Source organism: Caretta caretta, chromosome 6 (assembly GCF_965140235.1).
Source record: "Caretta caretta isolate rCarCar2 chromosome 6, rCarCar1.hap1, whole genome shotgun sequence".
NCBI lineage: Eukaryota > Metazoa > Chordata > Testudines > Cheloniidae > Caretta > Caretta caretta.
The window spans coordinates 81510289-81538260 of NC_134211.1; the positions used below are offsets into that span (position 1 = coordinate 81510289).

The 27972-nt window shown below is 38.3% G+C and overlaps 1 protein-coding gene across 2 annotated transcripts in view; it reads left to right on the forward strand.

Moving 5' to 3' along the window:
• SCFD1 (sec1 family domain containing 1) overlaps window positions 1-27972 on the forward strand; it is a 150142-nt gene that overhangs the window by 103888 nt on the left and 18282 nt on the right. For both annotated transcript variants that reach the window (XM_048852399.2, XM_048852400.2), the window contains exons 19-21: window positions 2527-2602; window positions 12883-12936; window positions 22064-22116. In XM_048852399.2, coding sequence (XP_048708356.1) covers window positions 2527-2602; window positions 12883-12936; window positions 22064-22116 — 183 coding nt within the window. The remainder of the gene's footprint in view (window positions 1-2526; window positions 2603-12882; window positions 12937-22063; window positions 22117-27972) is intronic.

Here is a 27972-nt window from a genome sequence, read left to right on the forward strand (position 1 = left end):
AGCACCTTCTGCCTTGGTAGCTACACAGTCTGCCCCAGCTCCAATGGCTTGAACAAGTAAAATCCCTTTCACACCAGGGAGATCTGAATCTGTTGCAACTCCACAGGACATTTTCACTTTCCCAGATCTGGAATTCCCTCCTTCATTGGGCCCCTCCATCTCCAGAGAGATAACACCATCTCCCTGTGTACAGAAGCAGTCAGCTTGTAGAGCTGGTGTGTGAGCAGTTGAATCACCTATCAGCAGCCTACCTTCCGGGGAAGCAAAATGTGCTTCCAGGCTCCATCACAGACATTTTGCAGTCAACCATGGGTGGGAGCACCACGACTTGGTCCTGCACAATATTTTCGCTCTATGGGGAACCCCAACCAGGGATCTCTTTGCCACTCAGATGAAGAGAAAATGCATAACATATAGCTCCAGAAGGGGCCACGGTCACCACTCCCAGGGTGATGCTCTGCTGCTTCCCTGGTCGGACTAGTTTAACTATGCCTTCCCTCCACTACAGCTCCTGCCATGAGTTCTACACAAATCTGGCAGCACAGGGCCTGGGTCATCCTGATCACCTCCTACTGGCCCAGACAGTTTTGGTGTCCCAACCTCCTATTAATGGCATCCCGACTACCAGTCATCTTCCCAATGTTTGCCGAGCTCCTGACTCAGTGGAACACCAGGATCAAGCACCCCAGTCTGCATTTGCTCCACCTCTCAGGGCTTGATATTTGGTTGGGCGTCATCCTTAGGATGTTCATGCTCCACAGCTGTGCAAGACATCCGTTCTTATAGTAGGAAGGACTCTACTAGAAGTTGTTACCTTGCTAAATGGAGGTGCTTTTCTTCTTGGCACATCAAAATAGCATTCTCCTAGAAACTGCAGATATTCCTCTCATCTTGGATTATATCCTTTCTCTGAAGATATCAGGCCTGTCCATTAGCTCCTTGCAAGTCCACTTGGCAGCAATCAGTGCATACTATCCACTTTCTCAGGGCTACTCGATCTTCACACATCCAGTGACCACTAGATTCTGGAAATGCCTAATCAGAACCTTCGCGCCTGTTCAGAAGCCTGCTCCCTAGTGGAACCTGAACCTTGTTCTCTCTGTACTTACAAGGCCCCCCTTTGAATCTTTAGTTTCTTGCTCCATGTCTTTCCTTTCCATGAAGGTCACTTTCCCCGTAGCCATTACCTCAGCTAGAAGGTTTGGCGAGCTTGGATCGGTGATGGCATATCCTCCTTACACTATATTCCATAAGGAAAGGATTCTTTGCATCTATACCCCAAATTCACACCCGATCGATTCACTTACCTGTGTTCTCCCAAAACTGCATGCTTCCTCAGAGGAATGAAGACTCCATTCCCTCAATATTTGGTGGGCCTTGGTCTTTTACCTGTAAAGAACAAAACCAATCAGGAAGTCCCTGAGACTATTCGTCACTATAACAGAAAGAATCAGGGGGCATGCCATCGCCACTCAGAGAGTCTCCAAATGGATCTCTGGCTGCATTCTACTCCGCTATCAGCTGTCCCAGGGGGTAAAAGCTCATTTCACAAGAGCACAAGCAACAACTATGGCATCACTTCAGGAGGTGCCTCTCCTTGATACCTGTAAAGCGGTCATGTGGAGCTTTGCTCACATGTCTGTAAGACATTATACCTCGGTGCAGGACTCCTCTGCTGATGCTTCCTTTGGGGAAGCAGTCCTCCACTCAGCTCTACCATCTAGACACTAAAAATCATGGACTGAATGGAGATACTGGATTTATGGCCAGTCCATGATTTTTAGTGTCTAGCAGACTTATGAATTTAAGCTCCCAGGCTCATCTTTTGAAAGTGTTTGTGCAGATTTCCTTTAAGGATAACGACTAATAGGTCAGATACAGAGAGATTGCTTTGTAAAAAGTGTTCACCCACAGGGTGAACAAAGACACTGAATTTGTGGCTTATTACAACAATCTGTAACGTACCTCGAACTTATCCTTGTCATTGAGTCATATCAGCTGATTATTTTTATTTGTTTGTTTATTTATTATTTATTTATTTATTGTGGTACCTTGGGGGACCCAGTCATGGATCAGGGTCTCTCTGTGCCAGATGCTGCTCACATACATAACAAAAAAGAAGATCCCTGCTCTGAAGAGCTTACAGTCTAAGACAAGATACAGCAGACAGGTGGAGCAAAAGGTAACAATGAGACCAAACTGAACATCATGAAAAGCGATGGTCGCAGCACACTGGCTGTCTAACTATTGTCAAGTTTTTTGTAGAGCACTTGGCAGAGGAGAGCTGTAAGGACAAAGAAGTGGCTTTGGGGATGTGCATATGGAGTAGCATCTGAGAAAACACAAAGTTAATATTAAAAACTGCTGGTTTTGTTCAGTCTGCCAACAAAAAAAAAACTTAATATAATGGTTGAGGGCACAGTTTTACTACAGCATACCATTTTGTTTAATGGATAGCAGGTTAAAATTATATGAAAGTTCTGCAGACTTGTCAAATTCATATATTGTGTTGTCTTTGTTTTTCAGTCTGTTTTCACGTGTTATGAATACGGGCTCACAGTTTGTGATGGAAGGAGTGAAGAATTTGGTATTGAAACAACAAGTGAGTTTAAGAATGGAAAACAACAAATGATATTTTTAGACTGCTTTGATGGCACATTTCAGACAAATATTTGACCATAGTTTATCCATGTAATACATTTTATTAAAATGAATGGTGCTAAGGATACAAAATTAAGCATAACAGACCTTCTCTCAGACTCCTTATGCATATAGTATAAGTACATTATTTGTTTTTTATATTTCGATTATAGCTTTTAATTTGTAAACAGATTATTTTTTACTGTTGAGAAGCTTATCGTCCATGAATAATATCCTAAATTATCCCTGTGAGGCCCTATGCTCAAGGGGCATTTGCTCCCAAAAAGTGTAATAAATGTCTTAGGTCCACCAGTTCCCTCTGCAAACTAATTTCAACACCATGAAAGGAGTAAATATGCATCTTTAGGTATTTTTTAATAAATACCCATAACCTTCATAAACACAGAATATGTGGACATGTGCTGTTTTTCCTTAGATTATCTCATATTTTGTCAGTAACCATTCCAAAATTATTGAAAATCTAATACTATTTTGATCCTTCTGTTCATTCACATATCAGGCACTTCTAATTTAGCACATCTAAAATATAAAACAACCTCAGCCTTGAAGAACTGTAGCATGGAAAAGAGTAACAAGTCTAATAATAATACCTAGGTCTTATATAGCAGTTTTCAACAGTAGATCTCAAAGAACTTTATAAAGGAGGTCAAATATCATTATCCATATTTTACAGGTGGAGAAACCGAGTCACACAGAGATGAAATGATTTGTCCAAGGTCACCCAACAGACCAGCAGCAGAGCTGGAAATAGAAGTCAGGTTGTCTCAGTGCCAGTCTAGTGTGCTATCGACTAGGCCACATTGCCTTCTCTTAAGAAAAATATTTCATAGTATAACTCACTTGTAACTCTGCCAATCATGAGTTGTCTCAAAAATATCATCACTCCTTTATACAGTTTATATGTAAATTCAGTCTTGTGGTTGAAATCTTAAACTCAGGTTATGGTTATCATAAGTTAAAAGTCAACTCCTGGGGGGATTTAGATTGGCTAAATTGTTATAGGAAACATTCATTTGAATTTCCTGAACATTGTATGATGAAAATAGAAAAGGAGTACTTGTGGCACCTTAGAGACTAACCAGTTTATTTGAGCTACAGCTCACTTCATCGGCTGTAGCTCACGAAAGCTTATGCTCAAATAAATTGGTTAGTCTCTAAGGTGCCACAAGTACTCCTTTTCTTTTTGCGAATACAGACTAACACGGCTGTTACTCTGAAACCTATGATGAAAATGTTGCAGTAATACCATTAAAATGATGGGCCATAGAAGAATGAATGGAATAAACAGATTTTAATACATTGAATTTCTCATTTATTTTTGTTTTAAATAGCCTTGGTTCTGCAACCTAAGAACTAAATAAAATTAAAACTTTTTTTTTTCCAAATAGAAGGTTAGTATAGGCTGATCTAGTAGCTGAGCAAAAGCCAAAAGAAAAAAAAATCAATTTGATTTTTCTTCTGATCTTAAGTATTTTTTTCACTCTATTGCTTTATGATCAGAATATCTTTTGTGCATCAAAAATATTAACTGTCACAAAAAGCTTTTTAACTGGTTTCCATAGCTTTTATAAGGCAATTTGTGAGGCTAATTCTACAGGAATATGATTGTGAATAGAGGTTATGCATTAGATTATACAGTTAGGATCAGTAAGACATAATGAAATATTTATAAGTTAAGAAAATAATTTAAAAGTGCTGCTTTTACATTGTTTGCCAAAGACCTGTTTAAAACATTTATTTCTTGCAACAATGTCTAATAGTGATATTTCATATGAGACCCACTGTGACTGAGGGTTTTTTCAGTTTTATGGATTTGTTGAGGGAAATTACAAAAGCTTTTACACATACCTGGCTTTAAAACCTAATAGCTTAGTTGACAACAAGTTGAAACAGAACTTACTGTCTGACTTTTTTGTTTTGGAGATTCATTGACTGATTGAGAAGCTGTAAAATGCAGGTTTATAAGGTTTCTGATCTGGCTTTTAACTCTTGTGCCCAGTATTGTATATGTTAAGACTCCTTGGGATAGCCAAATAAGATGCCTTTTTGCATGATTTTTAAGCATGCTGCAAGTTTTTTTTTTTTTTTGGGGGGGGGGGGGGCATTTGTTAGCCTTTATTTTTTCTGGGGCAGCACTCAGGCAGGGGTTTATGTTCTTTTTTGTTCAACATCTTTTTCAATTTAATTGGTATCTAACTTTATACTTTGGAATTTCCTTTTCTGATGTATATTCTTTCAGCAAGACATTGTCAATTCAGTCATTATCTAAATTCTCCTCAAGCTTATTGTAACTCTTGCTCAGGCCCTCATCCTGATTACTGCAACCGCTTCTCCCTTACAACCACATCACTACCCTCCAGTCTACCCAAACAAAGTTGCTAAGATCATTTTCCTTGTCTATGACTTTGACAACATTGCTTCCCTTTTAGAATTCCAACACTGGCTTTCATTCTTCCACCAAATCAAATTCATGCTTCTTGTCCTAACCTTCAAAGCATTCCATTCTATTTAGGGTCTTATATCCTGATCATCACAATAGTATCTGCACACCCTTGAATTCTGCCCCATACTTTTTCATTCCTGTTTTTGTATTATGCTTCTTTCTCATACCCCAACTTCTTGCTCCATCAGTGATGCCAGCCCTGTCTGCACCTCCCATAAACATCTCCACACTTACTTCCATATACCCCTTTTGCATGGAAAGCTCCATGATATAATCTATACAGCTGCTTACCATATACTCTTTCAAATCCCTCATTTCTGCTGTGATGTCCAGTTATAGCTAGGCAGGTGATAAGCTGTGACTGTCCCTCTTCCCTTTCCTTCCTTTTCCTGCTCCCTTACTCCTATTAACTTTCCCATTCCTGCCATTCCCTCCACCTCCACTTCCAATTTAAAAAATTGAAAGTAAAATAAAAACAACAAAACATAACTAACGAAGCTATGCCAATTCATCAACATATATGTGTGTTTTGGGGTGTTCTAGATTGAGGGCCCACCAGGGCAGGCATGATCTCGTACTTGTGTCCAGAGAGTTCCCAGTGCAGTGGGGATTGGACAATTATATTAAACATAATATAAATGTTTACTAATAATTATCACCCTTGAACTGACCTGTAAGGCTATTGTCCTTTCTTCCCTCAGTTCTCTACTCGAAACCTATTTCTGCCACAACACATACGAGAAATCAGCCACTTGGAATGAATAGGACCAGGGGCAGTTGGTTGATATTTAAATAATTGTAAAACAAAAAAAAGTAAAATAACAAATGAGTGGGGTTTTTTCAATCTCTGGCTGCAACTGCCATAGATTGTGTATATTTGCCTCCCTTTATCCCAAGATTAATATGCTACTTGCCTTCTTAGATTGCAGGTTCTTAAGAGCAGGCCCTCATGTCTATCTTCATTTGCACTAATCCTGGCACCTGATTTTGACCACAACTTCTGGATACTACTGGATTATAAATATTAAATAATAATAACGAAAAGCCCACTTTTACTTACGGTGTTCAAGATAAGACTGTGGGTTAAGGCTGCTAAAAGTAAAATACAAGATTTAATTCATCAGTACTATTCAGTGGTGAAAAATTAGCTTCACAAACAATTTAAGCACAACAAGTGTAAATGTAATCAAATGTAAACATGAGTTAATAAAATTACCTAACTTAACAGTTACAGTTAACTTTGAAGGCTGGCTAGTGTCATAAGCAGAAATTTCATTACAACTTTAGTGTTAATATCTTTAGTGCCAGTTAAATAACATTCAGCTAAAATAACACAAAAAATTCACGTAAGGTTAATGTAAGGAAAGTGAATAATTAAGTCTTTTATTCTCAAACTTCTTTTATACTGGGTACTTATAAAAATTAATACTTGTGTTATGTTTCTAATTCATGTAAAACAAAGAATAATAGAAAATAATATAAATAAGAAATAATATCCTTTCCTTTCATAACTGAATAAGACATACAAATGTTACCAATCATTTCACTTTTCTAGATGTGTGCTTTTAAAACATAAATCAAAGTATATGGTGATAGTAAAATTAACATTTTGCTTGTTCCTGTCATCATTCGTATCTATTCTTTTAAAAAGAAGTCACTTTTATTGAAGTTATATTAGTATAGTTAGGTTATTTTCTATTTGTTTAATCATTGTATTTTTCCTGTTTAATTTTAATACTTTTTTAAAACAAAAGTGTCCGAAGAACTAGAAAACAATAATACCTTTGTAAATGCTAACCAGTTGCCTTCTAGTTGATGGTGATATTGTATATTTTTACCCCATTAAGGAATTTGAAAAGAAGCAGTTTTTCCATATAAATTTCAACTTGCTAATTAGTAGTCAATTTTACATTTTTGGTACTAGTTTTATATTTATGTAAAATTTAACTTCAGATATTTTTATCTGAAACTCATAATGATGCATATATAATAAAAACAAACCAGGGTTAAACTTAAGAAAATGAGAAAAGGTTATACAAATAGTTAGAGAGGAACAGAAAGATTTGGTAAGGTGCTAAAAGCAAAACAAAAACAAAAAAAACCCGCAGAAAATCAGTGGCAAAGCTGGGAACAGAACCCAGATATCAAGACCCCTGTTATAACCACTTTAGATTTCTTTTATCCCAACTGTAGGGTGCTGGAACAATTTTGATAGTGGGGATGCTGATAGCCATTTACAAAACTGTAAACCCTGTATATGATGGAAACCACTTCGAAACCTAGTTCCAGCACCTATAATCCCAAACATTTCCCTCAGAGTTTGAGGAATTTGAGTGTTGTCAAACAATCTTATTTAAGTTACATCAAAATCAAACATTTTCATGTGAGTTATGCAGAATACATCTCCTCGCAGAGAGAAAGCACCCTAAACTCAATTTAAGTCTTTTACCTCCTTATGTTTGTTTTCTATCAGGATCCTTATCAATCCATTCCAACTCTGTTGGCTCTTTTTCTTTCTCCCTCAAACATTTTTCTACCATTCCTTCCTCATTCTAGTGGGGAAGCTATCCAGCTATTTATATGGCCCCCTCATAGTTTTAATCATAGAATCATAGCACTGGAGAGGTCATCTAGTTCAATCCCCTGCACTCATGGTGGGACTAAGTATTATCTAGACCATCCCTGACAAGTGTTTCTCTAACCTGTTCTTAAAAATCTCCAGTGATGGAGATTCCACAGTCTCCCTAGGCAATTTATTCCAGTGCTTAACCACCCTGACAGGAAGTTTTTCCTAATAGCCAACCTAAACCTCCCTTGCTGCAGTTTAAGCCCTTGCTTCTTGTCCTGTCCTAAGAGTTTAAGAAGAACAATTTTTCTCCCTCCTCCTTGTAACGACTTTTTATGTACTTGAAAACTGTTATGTTCCCTCTCAGTCTTCTTTTTTGCAGACTAAACAAACCCAGTTTTTTCAATCTTCCCTCATAGGCCTTGTTTTCTCGACCTCTAATAATTTTTGTTGCTCTTCTCTGGACTTTCTCCAATTTCTCCCCATCTTTCCTGAAATATAGTGCCCAGAACTAGACACAATACTCCAGTTGAGGCCTAATTAGCGCAGAGTAGAGTAGAAGAATTACTTCTCGTGTCTTGCTTACAACACTCCTACTAATATATCCCAGAATGATGTTTGGTTTTTTGTTTGTTTTTTTTTGCAACAGTATTACACTGTTGACTCTTATTTAGCACATGGTCCACTATGATCCTCAGATCCCTTTCCGCAGTACTCCTTCCTAGGCAGTCATTTCCCATTTTGTACATGTGCAACTGATTATTCCTTCCTAAATGGAGTATTTTGCATTTGTGCTTATTGAATTTCATCCTATTTACTTCAGACCATTTCACCAGTTTGTCCAGATCATTTTGAATTATAATCCTGTCCTCCAAAGCACTTACTACCCCTCCCATCTTAGTATCATTCGCAGACTTTATAAGTTTACTTTCTATACCATTATCTAAATCATTGATGAAGATGTTGAACAGAACTGAATCCAGAACTGATCCCTGTGGGACCCTACTCGTTATGCCCTTGAACCACTAATAACTGCTCTTTGGGAACGGTTTTCCAGTTATGCATCCACCCTATAGTAGCTCCATCTACGTTGCATTTCCCTAGTTTGTTTATGAGAAGGTCATGTGAGACAGTATCAAAAGGAAAAGGAGTACTTGTGGCACCTTAGAGACTAACCAATTTATTTGAGCATAAGCTTTCGTGAGCTACAGCTCACTTCATGAGTGAGCTGTAGCTCACGAAAGCTTATGCTCAAATAAATTGGTTAGTCTCTAAGGTGCCACAAGTACTCCTTTTCTTTTTGCGAATACAGACTAACACGGCTGTTATTCTGAAACCTGTCAGTATCAAAAGCTTTACTAAAGTCAAGATATACCACGTCTACTGCTTCCCCCCATCCACAAGGCTTGTCACCCTATCAAAGAAAGCTATCAGGTTGGTTTGACATGATTTATTCTTGACAAATCCATGCTGACTGTTACTTATCACCTTACTATCTTCTAGATGTTTGCAATTGATTACTTAATTATTTTCCGGGTACAGAAGTTAAGCTGACTAGTCTGTAATTCCCCAAGTTGTCCTTATTTCCCTTTTTATAGATTGGCACTATATTTGCCCTTTTCCAGTCTTCTGGAATCTCTCCCGTCTTCCATGACATTTCAAAGATAATCACTAATGACTCAGATATCTCCTCAGTTAGCTCCTTGAGTATTCTAGGATGCATTTCATCAGGCACTGGTGACTTGAAAAATCTAACTTTTCTAAGTAATTTTTGACTTGTTCTTTCCCTATTTTAGCCTCTGATCCTACCTCATTTTCACTGGTATTTACTATGTTAGACATCCAATCGCCACCAACCTTCTTGGTGAAAACCGAAACAAAGTCATTAAGCACCTAATGTATTTATCTTCACAACTTCCCTGTGGGGTAGGGAAGTGCTATTATCCCCATTTTCTGGATGAGGAAGTGAGGTACAGAGAAGCTAAGTGACACACAGCATCACACAGGAGTCTCTAGTGGAGCAGGGAATTGAATCCAGGTTTTCAAAGTCGTAGGCTAGTGCCCTAGCCATTGGACTGTCCTTCCTCTCTGACCTTCCTTCTCTCAGCAATCTCCAAGGGGAATTATTGCCTCCTTTCCAGCACAATATCTTTGGATGCATTTCGTTTGGTTTTTCACCCTTTAACAGTACAAGGCTACATTTTTTGTGCTTGTTTTACCTTTTAATCTTAGTTTGTCTTTTTTATGTTGTTGTTCATTTACAGAGCAAGCATCTAGCATCTCCAGATTTCCCATCTCCTACTTAAAATCTTACCACTTTGTTCACATCTTTTTCATGCCTTCAGATCAGTGGTTCTCCAAAGTTTGAGGTTCATGATAAAAAATGAGTTAAAACAATCTGGAAAGAACCTTGTTGCTATCTTTAACCTTGAGACTCACTGTTTTCCTGATGCTATAACATTGTAGTGATGAATGGTCTCAAACTGCATTCTATTTAGCTTAAAGAAAAAAATCTTTTGTCCTGTGTCACTTGCTCCTGGCCTTCTCATTGCCTCTTCTGTTTCATTTGTTATACTTCAGTTTTATGGATTAGTGAGCAGAATGCAGATGAGGCAATCAAAATTGTATGATAAAGTGCAGAACCATGTGGTACATTTTATATGGCACATATATATTGCCACCTGTAGGTGGTGTGTTTATGGCAAATTAGGAGTACAAAAAGTAGGTACAGCTAAAACTTGAATTATAAGGCATATTTAATATTGAATGGATAAAGATCATAGATTTCACTGAGAATCCCATCCTACATTGTTGAGTTGGCTTTTCATTTGGGTATATTGTACTGTAATAATAATAATTTAAAAAAAAACAAAAAAAAACCCTCTGGCTTTCACTGAGAGCTTTTCACTTGATACGGTAAAGACAATGAAGCAGTAGCAGAGTAATAGTAAAAAGTTCAGTAGATTGCTTTTTAACAAATGACTTAGATAAAAAATTAATATTTGAATAAACACACACAGCTCATTATATATTGCACTGATATTGAAATAGAATTAGGACCAAAGATAATTGTCTATCAAGAGAATTTGGGGGATTTTATTTTGCAGGCTGCAATTTAAATTATTTCTTAGCTAATCCCAGGCAAATAGAATTAAAGCTACTCAGTTGAGTTCTGCTCAAGGCTTATATTTGTGTTGGCCATTAGAAAAGAACTTTGTAAATACACTTGGATATCAGATCCTTCAGCTGGCTGAACACATTTCCTGAAATTCAACTAGTTTGGCTTACAGGAGAAGCTCAACAGCAGCACGCATTCTATAAAAGTGTTAACCATTTATTGTATCAGCATTGTCTTCACTTGGTTGTTATATCTTCTGCCAGTGTTGCAAATTTACATGGAACTTCTGTTTGCTCTTTATGCAGAGAACATCTGTGGCATGAATGATGAAAGAACCTGATATTAACAAATAAATGTCTTTCATAAACTTGATAGTATATTTTGTTAACTTTTGTAATTCCTAACAGAAAATTTTGGCCTTTTCCTTGTCCCATGGCTATACTAAGGTGGCAGATGAGGATTTGTCTGTCATGAGGAGATGCTCTGTTCCACTGTCTCCCAGCCTCCTTACCCCATGGAGCAGGGATGCAACCAGAGGAGGGGAGGAGGAAGGCAAGGAGACGCCAACTGGAGATGAGGGGTGTAATAGCATCCCTGTTGGCATGACGGAATGGCAGCTGGTTCAAATTTGAGTGGTGTTGCAAACCTTTGCACCAGGTCTGAAAGCCACTTGTTCAAATTTTGCCTGGCCATACCTCTATCATGACAGAGGGGGAACCAGGCTAAATTTGAATGTCACTGCAACCTCATGCACCTGCTTGGTGTGCGTCCCACCCCCCACTCTTATACTCCTTTCAGCACCTATGGACATTGGGCACCCCCAGGGAGAAGCAGACCAGGGGGCACCAGGAGGTTGGGAGGACTGATGCAGGCTTTTGGTGCTTCCTGGGGCAACAGAGATCTAGAAAGAGTATAGGGTCTCGGGCTCTCAGAACTGCCTGACCCCTAGAGGGTAGGGTGCTCTTCAACATGACCACCTATCTGGGTAAGAGCTTGGGGCTGGGTACTGGGCAATGTGTGGGAAAGAGTGAGAGGCAGCAGGAGGGAGCTGGGTGCAGTGGGGAGAGCACAGTTTTGCTTGCAGAGGCATCATGAGAGAGTTCAGACCGGGGAATGGGGAAGTGGCAGGGGAGATCTCAGGGCTGGGTGCAGGTGCAGTAGAGGGAGAGCTCTGGGCCCCCTCCTCAGGAAAATTCTGGTTGCACCAGATTGGAGGGGGGTTGTTGCCATCCTTGACCCTCATATCAGTCTCTAGGGACTGTTACAAGCCAAAATAAGCTAGGATTGTCCTAAACCGTGCAGTGGATAGAACAGGCCCTAGGATTCAGAAGTTGTAAATGGCTCCTTTGTGTCTCCTGCCTCAGCTTACTGAGTGCAGCTAAGGATTCAGCCACAATCTTTGGAAAAAAGAATTGCTGTATGTCTAAAGAAGCAAACTGCAGATTTTTTAAACAAATCAAGTTTTTAAAGCATGTCCTTGCACTGCTTGAAAACTGCTAAATAAGACCAACCTCACTAGGCCTATGGTATGGCAAACCATTTCAAGCATGTGGTACATGTACTTGTGTAATTGTTATGATTTGGGTGGTGGGGTTGTGAAATACATTGAAATTTAAATCTGTTGTTTTCTGGAGGCAGCTGCTTATTTGACCAGGGAAGAATAGCAAAAGAAAGGGAAGGAGCATGTTTCTCAAATGTAGTCTTGCTCTGGGAGATGCACTGTGCACTTCCATGGAGATTTTAGTATAGTTCTTCATTGTTTCATTTTATTTTAATCTAAAATAAGTCATTTATATGGCAAGTATATGGTTACTATTTAAAAAGCAATTTTACCTACTCCTTTTAAAAAATCATTGGTATTTTATTTGTTACTTTAAAATTTCTGGATCTATTAACTATTCTGTACAGAAAATAACCTAGAACAGTTATTTTCCCTACAGAACATTACAGTAAAGCAGCTCAAAGTAACAAATTTGAGTGTGCTATAAATTACAAAATTCAACAGTCCATATAATATAGTTGGGCTGCAGAACAGCTTCTGCGTATTTCTTAGTAAACATTTTGGCAACTCAAGTTTCAAATTCTCTTCCACAGAATCTGCCAGTCACACGTATCCTCGACAACCTTATGGAGATGAAGTCAAATCCTGTGAGTATAATTATATTCATTTTAGGCAGAGAGAAATGGAAAACCAGATCTTTTCAATTGTGGTACACATAATATGGCTGCCACACTGTTGTTAATGTAGTAGCAATTAATTCTGGTCTCCCTGTATTTTGATTTAAACTATAACAGTTTTCACAGTTATTGTATTATTTCTATAGGGGTCCCAAGTCAAAAATAATTTGATCACATTCAGTAGTTTATGATGTATTTAAAGACTGTATTACAATGCATCTTCACAAGGGATCCAAATTAAGGTTTCACAGGTAACTTTAATTCTGGCATTTGCTAACTTTTGAGTGCTTGATTTTTGCAACCTTAATGTTCTTTACCGTAGTTTTTTTGCATGTAACAGTATAACAAACTTTTTTCCATTCATTGATCTAACTGTAACCATATCTACAAATTTGGCAAGTCCAGATTTCTATGTTGCGTTGGTAGCACAGGTGTCTGGGGCTAAAGCTTCCCCAAATACACACACTGTTACAGGGAAAAGGAAGATGCAGGGACCCGCTGGGCAGGGGGAGGGGAGAGACAACATATTAACAAGGTGTAAGAGGAAAGGGAAAGAGCCAGATGGTTCACCACCTAACTCCCTTCATCCTTGAAAGAGAGAGTATATTCCTGTGGTTCTATTTCATTCCTTTCCTCTGATGGGGATTGGAATTCCTGACCTTTCCAAGTCTAAGAACAGTGTTCAGGTTAGGACTGCCTCTTTCCTGTTGGAATCCAGTCCAGGCCACCATAGCTTCTTGCCACCAGCAACCCTTTTCTTGATTGGCAGTGGGGATAATTGGAGAGTTTGGGGAAAAGATGACATGATGATGCAATAGACTGGAGGGAAAGGTGTTAGAAGGAAGGAATGGAAAAGTAAAGGTAAATATGGAGTGGTTAGAGAGAAGTAAAGAGAGATGCTGAGAGAGACTGAGGTAAAAAAACCAAGGCTGACAATCAAACAAAAATGAAAGGAAGAAAGGGAAGGAGAAAAACATCAAACACATTCTGTACTGGAAAAAATTAGAACAAACCCATATATGACAATGTTCAAAGGGCAATGCAAGATTTGCCTCTTTGCCTTGCTCTTCCCAGAATGACCCTCGCTACAGGAAATATTTGCTTTAAAAAATTCTGTAATCTGGAATCTGCCATTATTGTATATAACGAACATGTGATAGTGTTGTATGATTCAACTTCTAGGTTTTGTCAGCATGAGTTTGACATATCCCCATATTACTCACAAATGCTAATTGAACTTCTGTACCACACCATTCTGTTCTATATATACCACATGTTTTTACAGGCAACTACTTTAGGAAATTCTAATGTTTTCAAAAATTATTTGTATTTCTACTTCTTTTTCTGTCTATAATCCAGGTGGGATTTCATACTGAAAAAGAGAAATAGCCAGAAATACAAATGTAATATCTCACAAAAACCATTGTTCAAGCTGATGAGGAGATGAGGGGGATTTCCTTGCCTGTGATAGACTTCATCTCCTCTGGATGTTGCTAAATCATCCTCTCTAAGGATCATCTGAGCAAATTTTTGTAAATTGAATCCACCAGATTCCCCAAAGAACTGTGTGCTTTAAAAAATACAAGGTAGAATATTACTACACCCTTTGCAGGAACTTTATCCCCCTCTATTAGTTAGTTGACACTTTTGGGGATGCTCACAACTGGGCCACTTTCACGCACCATTCCATCTCCACCTCTTGCACAGAGTGGTGAGCTGGGCAAACCCAGGAAAACAACATCATTTTGCTTTTCTGAAGCCCTTCCCCACACCCAAGTATCAGTCATGTGGGGATGTGCAGGGAATAACTAAAACAAGTGCCAAGAAATAATTGAACACACAAACTAGCCTGTTGTAAATGTAATTGACTGCTAAATCACAAACAATAAAAACAAATTCTCTGGCTAACACAGTCAATGAAAGAAACCAAGAAAGGAGGTTGTGTCTCAGGAAAGGTATAGGTGACCTTGTAGTAACTTCTAAAGGCAAGATGCTTCATAGAATATTTCTATAATCTACCAGTAGGTGTCACTCAGAGCATTAAAGTGGAAAACCAAAATTAAGAAATCACAGACAAGTGAGTTAAAACGAAAAATGGAAAGTTTTGAATAAACATTCAGCTTCCTCAGTCTACAAGTTTAAGAACTGGTCTGGAAAAGGTCGCATTTCATATACTTTATTTTTGCTGGCTTGGTATTTTCACATTGTACTGACATGAGAATAGCAAAGATCACTTAGATAATTTCAGGTTGACCTTCTCACTAGATCATATTAAAACATGGGGACTATTGATTCAATCCCGTGGAGATTTACAACATGAGCTGCTTCCATGTTGGAGACTAGGGTTCAGGACCAAAATCAGGAATCCCATTCTCCAAACCAATGGAGACCAGACAAGCCCCAAAAAGCAACTCTTTTAACCTCTATGTGAAAGGCTGCCAGTAGTTTGCTGAACAAGTACTCCCTTTGGGCTGATTATAAGAGAAGCATGAAGTAGCCTTATATATATCATATATATATAGAAGATGTCATATATCTGGGCTTGCAATAGGAGCATCAATTGTAGAAAAGTAAAACTGTATCTGGAAGGAAAAATTAATGACACATGGAATTACACTAGTGTGACCTTTGTTCATGTTCTAATGCATAGGGTCCTTCCCATCCTCAAAACAGGCAAAAATAGCCACTTCTCCTGCTGGCAAAAGATAAGATACAGAAACGAAAGCTGAAAAGCTGACTTTTTCCGCAGAACTTGAGGAAATCTCCATTTAATGCATTGGACTCTTACCTGCTAGGTCCCGTAGTAGATGTGTGAAACATATAAGATATAAATGTCCGTCTTGCATAGAAACTAGATAAAATACTATCTACATAGAAATGATACATTAATCATTGTGAATTATATAGCTACATTCAAATCACATGCTAAATATAAAATGCTACATTAAAGTAATGTGAAATGTAAAAGCTTTTTTACTATCAGTGTCCACAAATATTACTTTGTCAATTGTAATTTTAAATTATTCTGGAATACATTTCAGAGTGCAGTGGTTTTTTTGCCATGTGGACTTTCAGAACTCTGCCGAGCAAAACAGATATAGAGTTCTCTTAAATCCTCCTCAAATATGGTATTGTGTGTTTCTCAAATACTTTCCTCCCTGCTGATTGTCCTCTCCCAAAGGGACAGCTACCAGGAACGAGAAATGAGCCCCATACCTATGGTTTCTGATCCTTTCAACGGAAACAGGAACTTAAGAGCAGTTCTTAGGGGCAGTAACACTACCCTCTAATATTTTTAACTTATGCCTGCGTTGGTTGACTATAATGGCACTTTTTTCTTAGAATATTTTAACACATTAGTTCAGTAACGTCGTTTGTTGATGACTTTAGAGTGATTTGTTCTGTTGTCTTGGGCCTTACCATATATTTCCTAGATCAGTGGTTTTCAAACTTTTTTTCTGGTGACCCAGTTGAAGAAAATTTGTTGATGCCCACGACCCAACAGAGCTGGGGCAGAGGGGTTTGGGGTGTGGGAGGGGCTCAGGGCTGGGGCAGAGGCTTGGGGTGCGGGGGTGAGGGCTGCCAGGTGAGGCCAGGAATGAGGGGTTCAGAGAGTGGGAGGGGGCTCTGGCTGAGGCAGGGTGTTGGGGTGTGGGAGGGGGTCAGGGCTCTGGGATGGGGATGCAGGCTCTGGGGTGGGGCCGGGGATGAGGGGCTCGGGGTGCAGGAAGGGGCTCCAGGTTTCGGGGTGCTCAGGGCTGGGGCAGAGGATTGGGGCCTGGGGTTGGGGTGCAGGCTTACCTCAGGCTTCCTGCCTGTCCTGGCACCGCAAACCGTGCTGCGCCCCGGAAGCAGCCAGCAGCAGGTCCAGCTCCTAGGTGGAGGTATGCCAGCAGCTCTGCAAGGCTCTCACCCACAGGCACCGCACCCCCCCACCCCCAGCTTCCATTGGCTGGGCTGGTGCTCAGGGAGGGGGCAGCACGCAGAGCTCTGTGGCCCCCCCTCCCCGCCTAGGAGCCAGACCTTCTGCTGGACGCTTCTGGGGCACAGTGTGGTGTCAGAATAGGTAGGGACTAGCCTGCCTTAGCCGGGCAGCACCGCCGACAGGACTTTTAACGGCCCGGTCGGCGGTGCTGACCAGAGCCACCGCGACCCAGTAATGGGTCACGACCCGCAGTTTGAAAACCACTGTCCTAGATATTGGTATAAATAAAAAGTCACAACTTCAGGATTTTGTTTTTTAAGAGAATTCTTGATAATTAACTCATAAATCTTAGTGCAGAGAAATTAATTGTGTTGTTTAGGGATAACTTGCTTAAATGTTTGCAAGTTTAATCAATGTTATAAAGTTTGTTAAAATATTCATCTTAAGAAAAGGTAATATGGTTATAACATGTTATACTGTCAAAGAGAAGAAAGTTTTCAGCCCTTAACCCGCCTCCCCTTTGAATGCCCTTGGGTTCACACTTTTCCCAATAACCATGAGCTTGCATTTGTGTGTGCCTGCTGCGTTGCTACAACCAAGGACAGTTACCCTCTCCTTCGACTCCTTCATACTAGATGGTGGCCCCTCTGCATCAGTAGCCAATGGTTTTTTAGGCATACAAACCAATAGAGAGCAGTTTCATTGGCATTGTATACCTGCTGTGGGGATAACTTCTCATTTGCAACTAACTGTGCAAATTCTTCAACGTACTTAGTGTCAGCTTCTGAATCTGCACTTCTTTTTTTACCGCACACACGATGTAGACTAATGCCATTCCTGTTTTTAAATTTCTGAAGCCCTCCTTGTGAATAGTTACGCTCATGTTGCAGGTTAAGTTCTTTGTGGAATATTTTTGCTTGTGCCATCATCATCTCGCCTGAAATGTTAACACCTTCGTTCCTACGAAGCTTGAACCAATGTATAAACACACTATCTAAATCGCTGCTTTTCCCCTCCTTCAATGTCTTATTAACACTAATACTTTTTTACTGTCACTTTCAGCAAAAAACTTAAGGTTTTGGTTCTTTTGCTTCTTCAAATCATACACTGCAGATGACCCTACATTGTAAAACTCACACAAGGCACGTACCGATGTGAGCTTTTCTAATTTCTGCAGCAATTCCATTTTTTGCTGTATGGATATTGACACATGCTTACACTTAGCAGAATTACCAACACTTCCACTGCTTGCTGGTCTCTTAGAAGACACATTTAGGGGTAAATTAGAGCTAAATAACAGCACAGAACATTGAGAGTCAGGACTGGCGGGACTTTGCCGGACCACGGGAAACTTGGTGATAAATTTCCCATGATAAGCGGACATCTGGCTAACTAAAATCATGCCGGACCAGAGAGTGCCAGTCTAGAGAGGTTCAACCTGTATTTATTTGCATTTCTGATTTCCCACATAGTTAAAATGAAGGCTTTTTAAAGTAGTGATATACCTGAATGGGATGTATTCAAGAATATGACTTTGAAGAAATATTATCCCTTGCAATGAATGTAATATCTTTCAGGTTTATTATGCATCTTCTGTGACATATACATATCTATCTTATGTATATTAAAATAATTATTTTTAAAACAGAGAGCTTATTTGTATCAAATTAGTAATGTTAGCTTTTACAATCGCTTGTCTAGAAAAATCTTTTAAATCTGGAATGGAAGAATATGTGTGCTGTTAAACTAAAACTTTTACATCTTGAAAACTGAGGTGTTATATTCTTACTTTTAAATCTTAATTTGTATTTTGAATTGCTCAAAGTTGGATTCAGCCCTACTTTTAGTAGGCAACTGGCACTCATTCAGTATTTATGACTCATGGGACCTCTCCTCTAGAAGTATCTTGTAACTGGGAGTGGGGGAGAAGGGGAGTGTTTAGTTAGCTTTTCTGGGAATTTTTAACAGTTTTAAAAGCTGTGCTTTTGAAGCTCTACAGAGAAGCCTGGACTTTAAATCCAAAATCAAGTTTTCCTATCTTGCAGAAATCTTATAGTGAATCGTTCATATCTTATCCAATTGATTAGATAATTAAAGTCTGAATCATGTATCCCATGGTCAAGGGGGATGAACATTAATTCCTTCTTATCCATTTCCTTCCTTTACTTAAAGTCAGCTGCCAAAGGAGCTAAATATATATATATATAATGTACTCACTGTACCAAAAGTGTTTAATAGTTCTCTTGTCTTTTATAGAGGTAAGAAACTCACCTTACTTACCTCTATAAATGGAAAAGATTCTGAACTTGATGTGACACCAAACATGTCCCTGCAATGAGTGCTCCTTTGCCTCTCATTCTAGACTACAAGGTAGAACTTAAAAGATCAGGACTCTCCACAAGCTCCGTTCGCATACACCTGGCCACCATCACTGCTTTGCACCCCAAGATAAGTTATTCCATATTTATCCACACAGTAACAGAAAGATTCCTTAAGGGCCTTCAAAACCTGTATCCTCAAATACAAGACCTCACCCCACCTTGGGATTCCAACCTAGTTTTGCACTGTCTCACTGGCCCCCCAGTTTGAGCATGGCAACGTACTCCTACATATACCTATCCATGAAAACAGCATCTCTCATCACCATCACATCCACCCAATGGGTAGGAGAAATGGGTGCTCTCCTGGCATAACCGCCATACATAATCTTTCACAAAGACAAGGTCACGTTATGACCAAACCCGAAATTCCTACCTAAGGTGCCCTCCTCTTTCCATCAAAACCAACCCGTCCACCTTCCCTCCTTCTTCCCAAAGCCACATGGCAACCAACACATTACACATCTTGGATGTCAGACAACCATTAGCCTTTTACCTTGACAGAACTAAATCTTTCAGACATTCACCACGCTTATTCCTCTATTGCTGAAAGATCAAAGGGGCAGCCGTAGTCAAACACCTTCCAAATGGATCTCAGAGTGCGTCTACCTTTGCTACTAATGACACAAATTGTGACCCCCACATGGAAGTTGAACACATTCCACTCACTCGCTGTCCATTCAGTTACCTTTCTAAACAATGTGTTGATTACTAATATTTGCAAAGTGGCCACCCAGGCATCCACAGACACTTTTAGCCAACACTATGCCATTACCCATGATGAGGCATCATGTGCCCAACTAGGACATCCTATCGTCCTTGGTACACATCACTCTGAAGCCCCAGCCTTCCCTCTAGGGGCACTGCTGTACAGTCACCTACAGGGACACTACTCGAAGGAGAAGAGAAGGTTACTCACCCTCTGCAGTAACTAAGGCTCTTTGAGATGTGTGTCCCTATTGGTGCTCCATTACCTGCTCTCCTCCCCTCTGCTTTGGAGTTCAAATGTGGAGAAGGAACTGAGGTCGGTTGGACGTCACAGCACGAGATGGGGAGGAGCACATGTGCGGCCCAATGGGCAGGGCTACCGAAGATCTCCAATCCTAGGTGCAGGGGGCGCTACTGCCCCTACAGTGGAGCACCTGTAGGAACACACATCACATCAGTTAGTGTACAGGGTGAGTAACCTTTTTTTCTCAGGCTAAGATCTGATTTCTGCAGCATTCAAGTAAATATTTAAACTATTTAGCCAGCCAGTTTTCTAGTCCACTGATCTGCTTTTCATGTTTGACTTTGAATCAGCAATTTTCTCTTTGAACGCTACACTGAACATACAACAATAATATTCTCATTGGGACTGTTTATAGCATTGATTTTTAAGTATGCTTTTTACCTAGCATTAATCTGTAATGAGTTCCAATTAGCAGGAAACCTGAAATTCTTTGTCAAGGTTAAAGTGTCATAAATTCTTCTCAATTTTAGAGTTTGGCATTGACAGATATTACTAGACTATGTTGTTACTTTGAAGTTGGTATACCACCTGCATATATGAGCCTGCCAAAATCATGAATCTTGCAAGACCTCGCACGTGCTGCTGAAATTCCCAGTAGAATATATTAAACCTCTATACAGAGGCTCAGGGTGACACTAGATCTAAATTGAGTTTTGAGAGCCCTAATTTTTAGGGTAAAATACTGTTTTTTAAGCTCATGTAATTATTCTGTGATCCTTAAAGAAAATAAGAAAATTTTTAAAATATCTTCTGTGCATATGTATATAAAATATTGTGTTATCATTGGGGGTAAAGGTCTGGAGTTGCTATGCTATAGTGAATCAACAAGACACAGAGACCCCAATCCTGCAATGTATACCACCACATGAGTAGACTGCTATAGCTGCATGTAATCTCAGTGAAGTTTAATGGGGTCCTGCCTGGGCACAGTTATCCATCCACACGTTACGCCTTGCAGTATGAGGATGAAAGTTAGTGTGGAAATTGTTGAAGGCCAATTAACTGTCAGAAACAGTTAAGTAGAATTTTTGCGTTTTTTCCTTTTTTCCCTTGCGGTATTTGACAAAAGTCTTGCTCACTGCCAATGAAAATATTGGATATGTCTTGCAAATGCTTTGAATGAAGAAAAAATCCTTTCCTATAATAACTTCAACCAGTCAAAACTTTTCAAGCCCTTGTATAACTCCTCTCATTTGTACCCAAACTTTTTGTTTTAATAGGAGCTATAAATCATGACATGAAATTGTACAAGTATAAGTTTCATCATGGAAACTTGATGATTTGATCTGTGCTCTATTTTAGTATTCAGTGCCACAAGGTTTTTTTGTTATAAATAGATAGTAGGTCTTTTTGTGACCTGGAAAAATTTTAACTTCTGGAACAAACTACAGTATTTACCCCTAAAGCTAGTGACACCTTCATTTTTCTTTTTGCATATTGCTTTTGCTGTTGGGATATATTATGCAACCAGTGTATTTTGGATAGTTTGGTTGCAATGAATTTCAAATGAACCAAAAACAAAAACTCAGCTCAATAGCACCTTTTCATAGCATCTTTATTGCTGTGGGAGAATGAGTATTTCTCAGTCCTTTTTCAATGAAATACAAACATTGCAAATATACATGGGTCCCATAATTTTTATTACTTTATATAATGTAGCTTTAAATGTAAAAATACATTGATTTGAAAATGGCATAATGAAAAATTTTACCCAAAAAAATCACAAAGTTACAGTGTTTAAGATAAAAATGTACTGATTTGAACAATCCTTCTTTTTAATAGGAGACAGATGACTACAGGTATTTTGACCCCAAGATGTTGCGAGGCAGTGACAGGTGAGTTTACCATGATTTTTTTCTTTTTTACTTTCTATATATTGGAACAGCTACTGTAAGAATTTTGTACTTAATTTGGATCATAACATAACTGCATTAGTTCCATTATTTTATAGAAAATATTCTCTTACAAGAGTACTTTCTGCAGAATCTTTTGCAGCTACTTTCTGTAGTTTTGTGCACTTACATGGTGCTTTAAATCACAAGTATACTTTTTTTTAGAAGGAAGGCATGCATTTTAAAACTATTTTGGGGTGTTTTGCTCACCATAAGTTTTATTGTTTGGCACACTTTTTTTGTCTTTTAAATTCAACTTTTCCCTTCTTATTAATTGCTTGAAATGATAGTCAGAACCTCTAAGTCAGACAGCTGATATTAGAGGAATTTGCAGCCAAAAGCAATTCCCTGGAGTCTGGACTCCCCAGAGAGATTTCTGCAGGGTGCATTTGATTTAAATCACTAGCCAGGAAGACTCAATTTAATCATGGATTTCTACATAAAAGTGCATTCTTGATGGTTGTTATAACCTTAATACATATTCTTCACAACTCAGAGATAGATATAGGTTTGATTTTTAGAAAGTACACATTATACATTTTTAAAGTGATTTATTTTGAAAACTTTTCAGATTAGTTTTACAGCTATATCAGAAAATGAACGATGGTTTGGTTCATTTACCAAAGGTAACTGAAGCAGGTATTTATGCAGTTATTGGGAGGTAAACTATCTCCAATTCAACAGGTTAATCATTAATATTTGGAGGATTTTCTTGCCATGCTGTATTAGGAGGAGAACATCAGCAGACAAACATTTAAATTGTTTTATTTAACTAAAACAACAACGTTATGTAGTCTGGATTTTTTTTATTCAACAGCAAACCTGTAGTATTTTAACAAAACAAGCATGTGAATTTTTGAATTTAGTTAAACATTCACGTTTTTTAAAATCAGGTTTGTTTTTGTTAAAATTGTTTTTAAGTGCAATATTTTTTAAAAAAATCAAAAATTAAATTGACTATGTCAGTCAGGTCAACCTGAGAAACTTAAAATATTGGCTTCAGCAGCTAACTCACTCATCTTCACTTTCATTTTCCTGTTTGTTCATAATCTGGACAAGAAAAACAAGCTTTCCTGCTTTTTCAGGTCCCAAACGATTTCTCAATTTGGAATGAATTAGTCCAAAGGAAGAAAATATTCTTTCTATACCAGGAAGAAGCTACTGCTGTTAAAAGTGAGATTGTCACTTCAACAGTCTCTAAATCCAAGTGCTTAAGTGACTTCCACGAGTTCACTTGTGTGACTTTCTTTAAAACATCATCAGCAAACATATATTTCTTGAATGGTTCACCCTTAGCTCTCAAGTTTATTATACTTGGCATTATTGAGGGGTGATTGTTGGATGTCCATGACATAGCCAATTCCTCTTCTTCAGCAATTAAGGTCTGACCCTGGTACCGAGTATTGAGAACATTTGCAAGAAAATGAGCTGGAGATAGTGGTTGTCCCATTTATTTATTTAATGCTTGTAATTTAACTCTGTCATTGCATATTTCTCTTTTTAAGATCTCACTCAGTTCCTTCCAAATTTCAACAGCTCCAGCAGTAAAACAGCTATTCCCCTGCATTTTGTTCAAGGCTACAGAAATAGGCTTCAGGGTACTCAGCATGTGTTCAACATTTCTCTTAAGCCCGATGTTGAGAACTTTGGCTGTGACAGTGCCATCTATTTTTTCACAGTTTTGTTCACAAACTGTCATCAGATTAGGCCAGTTCTTGATATAGTGCCCAAAGCAGTCCACTACTGAGTTCCATCGCACGTTTTGTGGGAGCGTTAGCTTGGTTCCTCCCACTTTTTTCAGAGCTGCTGCTGCAAAGTGGTTGTTACTGAAGTATTTTGAAATTTCAACAACATTAGCCTTTACTTCTGGAACACTGAAGTCTTTGGCTAGGAGGTGCCTCAAATGAGCACCTCAACCGTATGTTATTAGCTTGGGATTCTCTTCTAAATAATTTCTTCTTATCTTGGATACATTTACAGCATTGTCTGTGACCAAGCTGCATACTAGACATTTGAATTTTTTTTCAGTTTGTTATAGCTTTTACTGCTACTTGTAAGTATTCTGCTGTGTGTACATTTCCTGATGTATCAGTTGTTTCTTTAAGGAAGACATTCCCTTCTTCTGTTGTCTCACAGACACATACAACAGGATCATTGTGGACATTGCTCAATCCATCAAGACTCAGGTTAACAATTTCACCCTCTAGACCTTTTGCACACTGCTCCATTTCTCTTTCATACACTTTATCCAGCAATTTGCCTGCGACATCTGCTCTGTTGGGTGGACTGTATCCAGGTCTTAATGACTGAACCATGTTAATGAAGTGTGGGTTCTCAATCATACGGAAAGGAGAGTTTCTTGCATAAGCAAACCAGGCAATTTTTTCATCAATTACCTCTTTTTGTAATCTGCTGGTTCTTATCACAAACTTATCTATGGTTGTTTCTGGATGATGGAGATTTTTTTTTCTTTTTGCTACAAGTGATATACTGTGTCTATGTGACATACATGATGTGACTGAAACACTTATCATTGGCAGATAACTCTGAAACTATAGAAAATTTTGGAGACTTGAAGGTGTATGGTCTTCAGAATCCTGTATGTTGAGGATGGATTCTCCTAAACAAAATAAGCCAATGCAGTTATTTAAGTATTATTACCACACTGCTCATTTAGTATTACTCACTCATTGCATTCACTGACACAGTACTACTTTAAAGGTGAAATTGTAAAAGAAGATCTGCCTATTTCAGCTATTTATTTTTTATCGCAACTACATCTAAATGATAGTACCATAGAGTAACAACTATATTTTTTGCTCAAACATGAGAATTCAAGAATAGTCCAGAAGGAAGACAGGCAGTCCTTAAGAAAGAAGTATGAAATAAAAAAGTTTACCAACCTGAAGATCCTGCATGTTCAGACATGTTCCTTTCATCATCTTCAACGTAGCTTCCTCCTGAGAAGGGACACGTCTCATGATGTTGTTTCATTCAGGCAAGCAGGCCTTGCATTTCTTTGTTGCACTGTTTGCATTTTGCACGCATACCTGTCTTGCCCACAGGTAGAGGAACTTCATTAAAATATTCCCAAACTGGGTCTCTTTTTACGGCCTGCTGCCATTATAGGTTTTCCCTGCTAGTGAGAGAATGGTATGGTAGATCTCAAATCAATGAAGGCTACACTCAGAAAGACCTCAAGACTTCTGGAATATGCTGCTCAAACAGTTTCACTTTTGTTTCTACTGCCTGTCCCTCCCTTCTCACATATATCTCCAGACTTCTCCTTGTCCAGATCTATTCCGCCCCCCAACAATTAATTGAACTTTTTGAAACTTTGCACTTTTACAGAGAGGTAAGGGATTGACTCTGTGTACAAAAATTTGCAGAGGGACAATAGGGTTGAGGTCTGTTATTTCTCACCTCTATATATTGTGTATTTATTTATTTAAAAACATTTTTGCTGTTCTCTCTGGAGACACAAATCCAGTTTGAGAACTGCAAAACTAAGCATCTCTGATGGTATCTTCTAGACTGAGCACCATTGGGTAGATAGAAAGATTAACCTAAATCTATACAGAAGCCCTTGGAACCCCATAAGATTGGGTCCCTAATCCATGAGCTATATGAACTCATTTTCCAAATTTTTCTTAAACATTACAGGAATATATTGTCTCATACTATAGAATTAGAATTTATAATCCCTATTCCATGATGAGATATCTTTGAGCTATAATGTATCTTAATTAAAACTATCTTTAGATAGGTTTTTTCCTCAAAAGCATTTTATAAAAAAAATCCAATTTAAATTAAAAACCTCTGGGTTTTTTTATTTATTTATTTTTTTTAATCATTGATTTTTATCCACCCTGGATTTATGTAATACTGCGTTTGATACACTCATTCCACTGACTGAGAATGCTGCTAATACCTTACAGATAGTCAGCACAGATAAAGGAATGGGTCCTAATGTTTAGCAGCAGGATTTCTCATGATACTTTTTTACTCTGGAGTGTTAGAACCATTGACAAAAATACTGTTGGATCTCAGAATTTTTCATACTCTAACTTCTTAAAGTCATAGGTCATTAACAATGTACTTAAACTTCCCTACCTATTACTAAAGAGGTAAATATTTTCATCCATTTTTAACCTCAAATTTTGATGTCATTGTATAGTAGTTCTGTAAACTACATTGGTAGTAACATATAGATTTCTTGTTTGTTGAGTGTGAAATGGAGAATTATCTAGACATTTTGCAAAAAGAGAAAGGAAGAAATTGTAGTGCTTACAGCAAAAATGTCATAAACTGTTTCTTGAACTGCTACTTTTATGAATAATATCTGTAGCTGATAATCTCAGCAATAGCACTCTCTAGAAATAGAGAAGATCTTTGGTTTTAATGTACTTTAATAAAATTCAACTCAGTTCTGGGAGAACAGCAAGTTCATTTGATTTGTGGGCTTTATCGTTGGGGAAGGCAGGGCCAACACTGTCCTTGGCCATTTACATTCAATAAGAATTTCAGCTGTCCCCTTTCCAGTGTTCTTCACTCCTGATGAGCACATTTACAATAATGAAAAATGATTTTCAGAGTATAAATATCTGTGTTATACATTGCACATGCACTTTCAAAAGTAGCTTTAGGGATTAAAAAAGAGTGCTGAAAGCTGTCAAAGTTAAAATTGGCAGTGCTGTATATTTTCCTTTTTTAAATATAGCAGCATCTTTCAGCCTGTTTTATTCTGCTATTGTGAAACATCTCGTTTTAGTGCAGTTTTGTCTAAGAACAGAAAATTGTTTAACTTATTAAAATCAAGCCAAACTTGATTTTTTTCTCTTACAAAAATATACATTTATTTTAGTACCTAATTTGCTACCACAGGTATCACAGTTTGTGTGTTCATATTACAATTTGTTAGTAAAGTTATGTGTTTTCATGTGTTATCATATTCATGCATCATCATACTGGAACATGCAGTGCAGATGCAAGGTTGTGTGCACATAATTCAGAAAAAATTAGTTCTTGGAGACCACTTCTTGTCTCTTTCTTCCTCCCATAAAACATGTAGGAATAATCTTAAGCATGTTGTGTATATGACTAGAGGGGGCTGCAAATTTTACTCTTAAGTGACTAAAGGTTCCAACTCATTTTAAACCAAGTCTGATGAAGGAGACAGCAGAATAAATATGGCTGTACAGGCTTTTGTCTGTAGTCATCCTTATCTTCTGAACAGTACTACGCAGATCAAACAATATTCTTTCCAAGTAGCAGCCGTGTTAGTCTGTATCTGCAAAAAGAACAGGAGTACTTGTGGCACCTTAGAGACTAACAAATTTATTAGAGCATAAGCTTTCGTGGGCTACAGCTCACTTCATCGGATGCATAGAATGGAACATATAGTAAGAAAATAGATAGATAGATATAGATAGATATACACATACAGAGAAGGTGGAAATTGCCATACAAACTGTAAGAGGCTAATTAATTAAGATGAGCTATTATCAGCAGGAGAAAAAAACTTTTGTAGTGATAATCAAGATGGCCCATTTAGACAGTTGACAAGAAGATGTGAGGATACTTAACATGGGGAAATAGATGCAATATGTTTAATGATCCAGCCACTCCCAGTCTCTATTCAAATACAAGTTAATGGTATCTAGTTTGCATATTAATTCAAGCTCAGCAGTTTCTCGTTGGAGTCTGTTTTTGAAGCTTTTCTGTTGCAAAATTACCACACTTAAGTCTTTTACTGAGTGGCCAGAGAGGTTGAAGTGTTTTCCTACTGGTTTTTGAATG